The sequence below is a fragment of the Perna viridis genome, chromosome 2, assembly GCF_037379345.1.
Source record: "Perna viridis isolate PV_CMFRI_1.1 ecotype Kerala chromosome 2, ASM3737934v1, whole genome shotgun sequence".
Lineage (NCBI taxonomy): Eukaryota > Metazoa > Mollusca > Bivalvia > Mytilida > Mytilidae > Perna > Perna viridis.
This window is the reverse complement of record NC_142446.1, coordinates 12,502,537-12,514,695: the sequence shown is the minus strand read 5'-3', so window position 1 is coordinate 12,514,695 and position 12,159 is coordinate 12,502,537. Positions and strand designations below refer to the sequence as shown.

General features: G+C 33.8%; 2 protein-coding genes across 2 annotated transcripts in view; both read left to right on the top strand.

Moving 5' to 3' along the window:
• The first annotated feature begins 79 nt into the window (after window positions 1-79).
• On the top strand, window positions 80-11,630 carry LOC148623669 (CST complex subunit STN1-like). Its single transcript, XM_088565674.1, has 2 exons — window positions 80-158; window positions 10,371-11,630. Exon 2 carries the CDS (start codon window positions 10,418-10,420, stop codon window positions 11,507-11,509), a length of 1,092 nt encoding a protein of 363 aa, XP_088421800.1. The 5' UTR covers window positions 80-158; window positions 10,371-10,417; the 3' UTR covers window positions 11,510-11,630.
• The window catches only part of LOC148623668 (denticleless protein homolog), a 34,778-nt gene continuing 22,707 nt past the window's right edge, over window positions 89-12,159 (top strand). Inside the window, exon 1 of the mRNA XM_088565671.1 lies at window positions 89-158. Coding sequence (XP_088421797.1) covers window positions 116-158 — 43 coding nt within the window. The 5' untranslated portion in view covers window positions 89-115. The remainder of the gene's footprint in view (window positions 159-12,159) is intronic.

Genomic DNA, 12,159 nt, shown 5'->3' with positions numbered 1-12,159 from the left:
CGGGTATTTATAAATTGTTAATTCTTTGTTATAAAAACGCTTTTACCAAAAATGAGCAATTTTTTAAACACTAATATGACCAGGACTAATCTCGCGGGAAATACATCAAGTCATAATGTTTAAAGAGTTGCAAACTAGCAGAAATTTGGGTAGAAAATGTAAGGAAGCACTTATTAAACAGCACCACTTTTCTTTTTGCCAATGGTTCGGTTCATGTAAAAATAGGTAATCGCACCCAAGTGACTGAGATTTATCGTACAACTACAAGTAAAAGCAGTGAAGAAATCATAGTCCGAAATTCCTCTGACCCTGCAACCCTCCTCTTTTTTTATTGGATATTGATATGTCGGGTTGGGGTCAGAACGATGTGCCATACAAAAAGTTGGAGATTTAGCGGTACCGCGCAGTATCGCCCTTCAACCCCTATAACGACTTTCAAGTTGAAATTGTGCTTGTCACACCTACCTAGTTTGATTCCGGAATCATTTTCCTGTATGCTGATACCAAATTTGCTACAAAAATTACATTTATTAGTGAAGTTTTGATAATTTTCCACGAGCGACCCTGTTTTGTTGACATTTTGAACCGTAATAGATAGTAGGCGGAGCTTGTTACCTTTGGAAGGGAACGGAGCAGAAACGATTTTTAAAATAGGAATCTAACAGAATATTTCAAAATTCCGCTGACAAATTACATGCCCGCTACCCTTCCATTACCACTAAATCTCCAACTTTTTGTATGGCACATCGTTCTAACCCCAACCTGACATATCAATATCCAAATAAAAAAGAGGAGGGTTGCAGGGTCAGAGGAAATTCGGACTAAAGAAATCAATGGCTGAATCAACTTCAAGTGAATGAGGGTGGCCAATGCCGGTGGGGTGACATGCAGTAGTTCGGGCAATGGCAATCGCCTTTGTGCACCAGTTAGGTGGGAGGGGCATGTGGTTTCTTTCAAATACCTTTCAGACTTAATATGGGGAAGGCATTACTTATAGCATTACAGTTTCATCTTTCAAAAGGGGTCACATGAACTGATTTTCTTTAGGAATTTTGAATATTTTAATCAAAAAGAGGGTGCAAATGCACCCACGGCACCCCTCTGGCTACAGCAATGGGCAATATCCTTTAGTGTGAGAGAAGCATTAAGTACTATGTTCTCTTTCGAACAAAGTACACTTCATGTCATTAACCAAATACAAATACTTTTATCGCCTAATCACAAGGCCTTATCTGACATATCAAATTGCAAACATTAAGCATACACCCAACAAAGTTCACAAATAACAACATACGCAACCATTCATACCTGATTTGCATTGATTTGATACATATAATTAAGAAAAGAGAGAAAAAAATTTTGTAAGAGTTTACATGGCAGAGCCAATTAAGATGCTTGTACCTGTAGATACGGTTTCAGGGTTTTCATTTTTTTTTTTTTTTTTTTTTTTTTTTTGCAATGCAGGTACCTTTGGTTTTGTAGGAGGTACTTTTCATCATTTTGTTTAATAAAAATGTATGAATTTTGAAATTCTGGAGGTACCTTTTCAGTAGTTCAGAAGGGTAAAAGTACCTGGTACCACCTCTAAATGAAAGGCCTGTGGTTTACATAAAATGTTAGTCAAGCATTATAGCATGTTCTTTCATGTACAATGCATGTTAAAATTTGACTCCAAATAATTAGCTAGCTTAGGAAAGTTAAAAACTTCCTATATTTTCATCTGGTTCATCTGGTCCCGAGATCGGTTGACTGGTAACTACGTTTCATAGTGTCTCAGATCCATATTGATAAGGTTTTCTCTTCTAATGCCTACGTCCAGCCCATAGGAATTCAGCACAAACTTTACTGGATAGTTTTTCCAGGGAACTTTTAAAACTATTGACAGTTTTGGATTTTATAACATTGTCGGGTAATCCGTTCCAATTATCAACCACTCTTTGTTAGAAGCTTGCCTTCCTTTTATTTGTTCGACAGTGTTGCTTATATATTTTTTGCTGGTGACCTCAGGTGTTTGATTCACACCTTGGTAATAGATTTTCGCATTCAACTTGGTCAATGTTATTGAGGATCTTGTATGTTTCTACTAGGTCTGATCTCTCCCTCCTATACTGTAGTGTTGGTAATCCTAGATACACCAGTCTCTCCCCATAACTTAGATGTTGGATGTATTTGAGTAGTCATGTAGCCCTTCTCTGTACGTTTTCTATTTGTACCGCTTCTTTTTTGTGTATGACCAACCATACTGAGCTCCCATACTCTAGATGGGGATGCACTATACTCTTGTAAAGCACAAGAAACATACTTTTATTTTTATCTATATACTTGAATGTTCTGTTGATCATTCCTAATTTTTGGTTGGCTTCTTTAACTTGTAAATATGATTCTGGAAATTTAATTTGCTGTCTATAGTTATGCCAAGGTCTTTTTCTTGTATAGAAGTTTCAATTATTTCTTGGTTCATGGTGTATTGTGCTCCATTTTCTTGACCTAGATGGAGATGTTTACATTTTGATTTGTTGAATTTGAGAAGCCATTTATCTGACCAGTTTGTTTGGCTATCAGTATCCCTTTGCAAGCTCTTCTGATTGTCGTTTGTATTCACTTTTGTGTAAAAAATTTTTATCATCCGCAAATAGCTTTGCCATATTTTCAATTGCAACTAGTAGGTCATTAATGTAGATCTTAAACAGGATAGGCCGAGCACATTCCCCTGTGGCATGCCACTTGTGACCTGAGTCCATTTCTGAGTGTTCACCATTGAGTACGGCTTGTTGTTTTCTATCTGACAGAAAATTTTCTGTCCATTTCAATAGTTGACAGAAACACCATAACTCTGTAATTTGTGAATAAGACGCTTGTGCAGAACTGTATCAAAAGCCTTCTGGAAATCGAGGTATATACAATCGATAGCATTTTGTTTATCTAGCTCTTCCGTCCATTTTTCCATAAGTTCTTTAAGTTGGGTGACACAGGATCGACCTTTTCTGAAACCATGTTGGTGCTTGGTGAAAAGTTCGCTGGTTTCCATATATTCTACCAATTGGTCCCTCACTATTCTCTCCAAGGTTTTACAGATGATTGAAGTTCAGCTTATTGGTCTACAGTTGGAGGCTTGATGTTTTGGACCCTTCTTGTGTATCGGTGTGATGTTGATGGTTTTCCAAACTTCAGGCAGTTCACCAGTTTCTGAAGACTTTTTTAATATGTTTGTTACTGATTTGGTAATGCTGTCTACTGTCTATTAGTTTTGGGTGTAGTGCATCTGCACCTTGCGATTTATTTTCGTTTACTTTGTTAAGATGCTTTTTTACCATGTCTTCTGTAACCACAATTTCTTTTATTTTTTCTTCTGTTCTGGCATTGAAGGGTGGCAGATTGTCCAGGTTTGTTTCATTTGTGAAGACACTTGGGAGAAATGTATTCAGGAGTTCAGCTTTTGTACTGTTATTTGTATGTATCTCCCCTTTCTCATCCATGATACATTCTATGTTTTCTTCAACCTTGGTTTTTGATTGGACATATTTCCAGAAGGCTTGGGTCGCTTTTGGTTTTTTTCAGCTATTGATTTCTCATATTTTATCTGAGCTTTACTTACTTTGGCACTTGCTACTCTTTTTGCTTGATCATAATTTTGTTTGTTTTGCAGATTCCTGCAGTGAATGTATTTCATCCATAGTTTAGGTTTTTCTTGGACTATTGACAATGTTTCCTTGTCCATCCATGGCATGTTATATGACTTTGGTGTAGATTTGCACACTGGTATATTCTCTTTACATATAATTGATAACTTATCATCAAAGCTATTCCATAGGTCATTCACAATGATGGTATCTGGAAACTTTTTCCAATTTACACTAGATAGCATCCTATTTATGGAATCATAGTCGCCCTTAAGATATTGTAGCTTTTCTTGTCTATGTACATTTGGTAATCTATTTCAATTATACACAGATTTAAACTCCTAAGTATCTTGGTCACTATTTCTTAAGGGGGCAGAGTGTTCGATGTCAGCAATCATTCCTTTTTCATTACTGAAGAATGCTTGGTACATTGTCCCCTTTATATCTATGTTGGTTTAACAACATATTGTATTAAGAATGTATCCATTATACTCTGTCAAGGAATTTTGTTGCTAGATGTTCACAATTTGTAAGTAATGTATAGGTCCCCCAGTTTATTATTGGAATCACCCATATGTAGTATGTATTCATAGTTGATATTGTTCACTTGTCTTTTGGATAAAAGTTGGTATAGTTCTTACACACATTGTATGTCCGTTGTACTTGGGCTTCTATATATACATGTGACTAATATGTTGGTACCTTCAGTGTTAATTCCTATTTGGATATGTTCAATAAATTTCATAGTTAGCCTGTCAATTACATAAACCTTCTATGAATTTTTAGTATATTTTATGACACCTCCGCTTGTAAATGTTTTTTACTTGGACATTGAAGTGTGTATCCTGGATTGTTCCATATGTTATCATTGTATTCTAAGGAGTGGTTTTTAGGAAATATTTCCGTTATTGCTATGACATCATATTTTCTCTCTGTGACCAACACTACGAGTTTACCCATTTTGTTTAACAGGCTATCTGCATTTGTGTACACTCAGCCAAAATTTCTATGCTAGACAAATTTGCTCCCTCTGTCATATTCACATTGGCTGGACATTGAGGCGGATGTAGTATTGGCTGTGATAGGTATTGAGTAAATGTTAATTGATCTTATTGTTTATTTTCTTGCATGTCTACATTTTGGACAGTTGCAACTGCTTTAAATTCATTTTGACCAAGGTTTTTGGGGTTTTTTTTGTGATACCTTTGATCTTCCGATCCATTCTTCCTGTGGTTTGAACTGCTCTTTTTTTGTACATTTCTTCGTTGTTTGTTTTCATCTCTCTAACTGTCAAATCTTTAACGATAAGACACTTCTCATATATTGTGCCTTCTGACTGTTTGATTTTTGGTGTACTGTCTGTTATACTCTTTCTCTGTTTTTTGTTGTCTAACACAATTTTCAGCGGTCTATCTACATTTTCCTTTCTATCACCTAGCCTGAATGACACTGAAATTTCTGCCTCTGGTAACCCAAATGCTTTACACAGTTCTTTGAAATGTGAAATATCATACTTTTTCCTTTCCGGCTGTTACTAATGGTGCTGTACGGTATGTTAAAGCATATTAAGTTTATGCTCAACGTTTTTGGTCTTCAATTTCTTTTCTCTTTTCAAACATCATTTTGCAAGGATTTCTGAATTTCTGATTTCACCTCATTAGCTAAATCAACTTGTAGTGAGTCTACATCTTTCCTAACTCTACAACTCTACTCTAAAACAAGACTTTCCCATTTTTAGGTGATCTTTGATGTACATGTATGCATATACTGTTGAGCAGTCTATAAATACATGTATGTATTTTCAATCAAAGCGAAACGAGGCTTCCCCGCTTCAGTTTATAAAAGTAAACAAAATATATCATGTGCATGTATATACAGTAATACTAACATAAAAGTTAATTTACACTTTGCAGTTTAATTTAAAGAAAACAAAAATTTCCCGTTTTTAGATGTGTGATGCTCTGCACAGTTTGTTGATAATTACACTAATGCAAAACGAAGTTTCCCCGCTTTGATATATAAAAGTAACAAAATATATACACACAGGTAAATTAAAACTTACAATTTTCTGGTTACTGGTGATTCAGTGTGTTTGTTAGTCTGAGAATTTTGAACATCCACAGCTTTGAGAGATGTCTAACTGGGTGTACACTGTCGTAAAGGAGGCCGTAATTCTTCTTCAATTTGTTTCTTTTGTTCGCTGTACCAGGATTTTTTATCTTTTTCTTGTCTACTATTAGGTCCTGTGAAAGTCTGTCAACCTTGACCTTTCAATTTAACCACGGCAGTTTGTTATTGTAATAGTCTGCAGCTATACTTAATTCTTCTTCGTCATAGAGAGGTTCAGTTTGTTCTCTGTGTTTTACTGTTATTCTAATACATGAATAACATGATTATATAGAACCGATGATTCTTTGCCCGAGAGTGATTTGCAGCAAAATGACACCTACAGAAAAAAGTAGCAATGGATAGATAAAATGCTGAAATTGATATGACACTTGGTTTATTGGTCAAATGTTAAATGCTTAATATTTGAATGTTATATCAAATTAATATATCATTACCTTCCTTAGATATGATTAAAAAGACCTAATTGTGTCATTGAAAGTACTGTATTGACTGTCCTGTATTGAGTAATTATAATTAATTGCAGTCCATGTGATGACCAGACACACATTGGAGACATTGTAAACAATGTGTTCATTTAAATTTCTAAAAATAGACAAATCTATATATGCAAGGTTCGTCAAGGGATTATTTTTATACAGGAGTAAACATCGGTTGGCATCAATGAAAGTTTGAAACCGTTAAACAAAACTTATAATTAAAATAAAGCTATATGTTAAAATATCAAAAGATTACATTATTACTCGATAAAAATACCAAGTAATATTTCTACATGATATCTCCCACTCATTGGACGTAACAGCTACAGTAGCAGTAAAAAAAAAAAAAAAAACCAACACCAACAAAGGATAAACATGTACAAAATAATTTAAGAAGAGAAAGAAAGATGATGGCGAATTTTTAATGACATGACTAATTTTTTATCTTAACTGGAGTGTTTCGAATTACCAGAGAAACAGAAACACAATATATCATATAATGGATTCCCTGTTATGCCTCATGGAATTTTACGACTATTGCAATATACAAACAGTCTGTGTTAATGGCTCACGCTACTGGGCGATTCGGGCAAAATAGTTGCCCTGGAGTCGTTCACTTCGCCCTCAGACAACACCAAAATCAAAGTGAAGTCACTCTCTCACTTTCGTACATCGCCCCTGAGCAGTACTGTATTCCGTCTTTAAGCAGTATTTTGACCAGAGTTATCTCTCTTCCAATAATAATTCAAACAAAAATGACGCCCATTCAAGAAAATAAATTTTCGAAATCTATCATCGGTTACAAGTAAGTATTGTAATCAGCATTTTGTTTCAAACATTTAAGACAGGAAATGGAATGAACATTCTTCACTTCAGCTTATGATAATTAATGTTTTACCGATCCCATTTCGTTACGAAACATGCCAATTTGTCGAGCTGGTTCTTTTGACTTAGGTTATATTTACCTCAGTTAATAATTCGGCAGAAAACCAGAATCATTTCTTTTTATCTTCAGAAAATTCTCCATTTTGATGGAACATTTCTTAAGCATGAGACAAGTTCTTACCGACTGCTACAATATGTGTCAATAAAGTTTGTTTTGATGTGTCAGTAATAAATTTTAACATGATTATTGATACTCTTCATCAACTTATATTAAGAGACTCGATATTTGGAAGAAGAAATCATTATGGATTAAGTGGGATTAGGAATAAAACATAACAAAATGAAAATTCCAGCACAATGTTACTGCCTGAAATTTTCTATTCCAGTGCTGCCAAAAAAGACAAAATTAATAGGGCAATGCATTATTGCAAGCTTTGCTTTGCTCAATCGTATATTTACTTTGCTGTAATTAATTTGGTAAGGGATAGAGGTATAGATAAGAAATTCAATTTCATGAATATATGATACAGTCAATCTTTCAGTTAGCAGGTTGACATCATTTTGTCCAAAATATATAGGTGCTGTAGCTAAAAGGAAAAGTAACATTTATCTCAATAAAAGAAAATGAATATATGGAAATGCTTATATTGTGTGCATATAAGTAATATATAACACATATAATTTTAAAAAGCATTAGGAAAGGATGCGCATTCAATTCTCCCAGGTGTCTCTCTGAAAGAGAAGTCGCTTCTCCCTGTTTTTCTCAAGTAGCTTGAGCCCTGGGTGTTGGCTGGGTGGTAAACACTCAAAATGTCGGTGTCACTCAGGTCGGACTTGAGTGTTGGAGAAACAAATGTCGCTGAGTATAGAGTATATCCAAAATGTTAGGTTTAGCCATATAATGACATGGGTAAAAGTGTTCAGCATGATGAAATCTATCTGTTGTTAAATTTTCAATGATAAGCTGTATTGAGTTATTGCCCTCTTTTCAACTTTTTTTTGTTGTGTTATTTTTAATGTTATTTCTTTGAAGAAAATTTTCTTTCAAAACAAAACATACAAATAACTTTTTAGACCCTTGTTTTAGATACATATCAATTACACATTTAAGCACAAATATAAGATCTGAAGTTGGAGACTTTTGTGAAAAGCCCATTTGACCGTAACATTACTATGAGCCAAAAAGTTATCAAATCTATTGCATAAGATAATGTTCAACAATTTCCCAATGCTATATAAAGTGTAAGTCAAACGTCATAATTAATTACCCACCAATGATGGTGTAATATGAATCAATATTAAAGTAGAACCTATTTTAGCCAAAAATAAAATAAGAATAAAGTATGTCGTTTTATTTTTTGTAAATTCTGCTGACTCCTGGAATATTTGCGAGAAAATTCCATGCTAAAAAGAAAAGAAAATATGTCGTGAGTTTTCATTGGAGGAGTAAAAGAGAAGCGACAAATCAGCGATCGTTTATTTTAGTAAGCTATCAGAAGTTCTCAGTATTTATCTTAAGTTAATAAAAACACTGAAGGTCAGTGGCTGACCACAACAACAATGTGGTGAAGGGCCAGCCTACGATTATCATTATTATTGGGGAATACAGAAAGGTGAATCTTTCTCCATCTGTCAATGAAATAATTGATGAGATTGTCGGTGAGAAGGCTGCGGTGGTCATAACAAAGGTGTCCTGCCATTGTCTCATGAACATTTTTATTATGCAAACAGCTGCACAAGGATTTATATATTTAACTTCATGAGCTGCATGATAATACAATAAATGTTAATAAACCAAACAACATTCTCACATACTGCCCAACACACCAGCGGTTAATATCACACTAAAAGTTATGTCTAAATCTCAACATACCTTGTAACACATGATTTGCATTCCACCTCCATGATTGATACTGATGTAACCACTATTTCAATACCAATTGCAAATTCAAAATAACCATCTTATCCCAGAAATGCTCCTTTCTAACCATCAAGAGATCAGATTATTGTCAATGGATAAATTAAAGGAATCACATTTATATACTGTCGAGGGTACACATCTTGCCTATAATTACCATTTTATCTGGTTTGGACGGCTGATGATTACTAGTCATTATAATAAATGTACATGTCATAACTGTAACCAACATAGACCTCTGTAAATTACATAAACCAAAGATAGACAACACTGTACATCTCAGCTGCAGCTTTTTATCAAGAACATTTCACCTACCAATAAAACCATTATCAAAACATTATATCAATAAGATGCTAACATTCAGTCATACCTATGAGACAATAAAAATGTGATTCTCCAATCAGAACTGATTCAAATGCGGCATTGGTTCTGATGCATTTACCTAGACAAAAATATATTGAAGGGTTGAAATGTTCACAAATGACTGGAAATACATATTCAAAACATTTCGGAAATGTAGCCAAAATCTGGGAAAAGGGTACAAATGTATCTACAAATCGAAAATATTTAATACACCTTTTCAAAAGCAATTAATCCTGAAAATAGGGGAGTCAAAATTCGTGAATATTCTCTGTTTCGTTGTGAAAACAGTAATATGAATTAATACCTGTAGAAGTGAAATGTATATTAAAATTGGGTATCAAAAGCTTTACTTTTCACACATTAAGAATACATGTATAGCAAAAAAAATAAAAACGGAAAATAATTACTTTTATTTTTATTTGTCCCCTCAACCCAATTTTTTTTTTTTTTTAAATCCTGTAAAACAGATTATAAAAATATGTTGGCCTTAGCTTTTATAAAATGTCAACAGATGTCTTTGGAAGGTTTTGTATAGGCAGCATGTTTAACTATCTCTAAAGCTTCAAAAGATCATGCGATGTAGTGTGTTTTGCTTTGATAAATGTTTCTCAATATAATGAATTTTTAGACCAATTTTTATACATTTTTAAAATGCAAGCTTTTTCAACAATATTCAACAAATATTCTTTAAACATACACTGATTTAACGACTTGTTCTAGGAAAGAATTTTGACACATAATAACCATTGTTCATTCTTTCTTTCACTATTCCATTCTGTTTCTGCCATTTGGTACCACACCTCATTTAGAAAACTTTCCACTCATGACCATCTTGCATAAAACTACAGATCATTCATATTGCTTTTTATAGTAAGTTTGTTATATTTGTTGTCGTGGTTTTGCTGTTAAAATTAAGAATACCAAATGCAAATCTATTTCAAAGGTTACTTGGTTCTATTTGTGACTTTGATATTTCAGGCTATCAATGATGCAGTCTCAAGGTATTTCTTGATATTGTCAGAAATATGGATAGTGAGTCTCTGGATAAAACAAGTTCTACAATGTGTAATTTTGAATTCTATCCAGAGGATAACATGGGATTAGATTTTTATTTTCAAACATACAATAAATTATACATTTGTGATGTACTTTCAATGACTGAACATTCAATGTTCCCTGGGGCATATATGTACAGAAATCACCCCATATATAAGGCTGATGTGATAGGAGTTGTTGTTAGTGTTGATCAAAATTCAAAATGCTTCATATACGAGATAGATGATGGTACTGGTGTTATAGCCTGCAGTTGTTGGAAGATGTCATTCTCTGATCAGTTCTGTGGTGATGTAAGACAGAGTGTAAAATGTCTACCTAATCAATTAATTAACAAATTCAAGTCCATTGACAAGTCTGACTGTTTTGAGGGATATGCTTTAGGCAGTGTCTTACATGTACGTGGGAAAATTAATGTATTTCGTAATAAAAAACAAATTGTTGCCACATATCATGATTTAGTCAAAGATCCTAATATGGAGGTTTTCCGCTTGATTGAAATGCCTAAATTATGCAGAATGAAATATGATAAGCCATTCGAACTGCCTTGGAAGATAAGAAAGTATTTAAAGAAAGTGGAAACTGTGGTTAGTCCAAAAGATGTGAATGAGGTGAAGAGTAAATTAATTAGTTATTTAAAAACTTCTGGAATTATGGACATAAACGTGTGTATTGTGCTGAAGTTAGAATTCATTAAACAGTATTTGGAGGATGAAACTACAGATGAAAAAAGAATACATATTGAAAAAATCCTGAATTCTCTTGAGGAGGATGGTCTCTTATGTCTAAAGGTAGATAATCCAAACTCTTATGAAGTATTGTGTAGAGATTGTGATTTGGACAAAGTGATTCTCAAGATCTTGTTCACGGAATGTCAGAAAGAGAGATATTTTGATAAAGGTTGTCATTACATGCATGTATTGGACATGTTACATAAAACTTATCAGTATTCACATGTGAAGAAGTCGTGTGTCATTTACTGTTTAGAGAAATTGGAGCTCCAAAGTGATGTCATAACATTTACCAAATGTCATTTTATGCCCATTAATCACTTGTACATGTAGTTTGTTTCCACTGAGCTAATTATTGCTAAAAAATCTGAAATGATGTACATTTTGTATTTTCTGTTTAATTCATGTACATGTTTCCATTTTTTATGAGTAAATATATACTGTATGTTTCTTTCAGTCATTGTGTATTTTGTGCATTGTATGTGATGCGTCAAATGAATAGAGAACTTCATGCACAGGGGCTTGTTAGACAGGTTGCACTATCAATGGGAGGTACTATCCAACTCAAAGGGGTATATTCGTTTATAATTGCATTTACTATGCATATCATTGAAATATGGCACGGTTGATTCCTATTATATGCCCTGGATTATTACAAATAGCTTTAGTAAGAGTAGAATAGTGGTTATACCTTTTTCCTGGGTGCGACATTGTTTTTGCGCCAATTAGAATTTCACTTGCACCAAAAATAAATGATTTGATTTACACCAATTACAGGAGAATTTGATATAATAAAGTCAAACTTTCTGTACCCTTGCTCACCATGGGGAAGTGAAGGTTGGATTTCTAGCAGGATAAGTCATTTAATTTTAAAAGTTAAAACTCTGAAATTACATGCACAAAAGCATGACATCCCCTGGGTGTTAATTGTTATAACTTCACCTCCCCACAACCTAGACCATAAAAATGGCTTGAAGGGAAGA

Bases quoted from the DNA above. Each gene is read 5' to 3' on its own strand.
- LOC148623669 (XM_088565674.1), top strand. From the start codon at position 10,418: ATGGATAGTGAGTCTCTGGATAAAACAAGTTCTACAATGTGTAATTTT.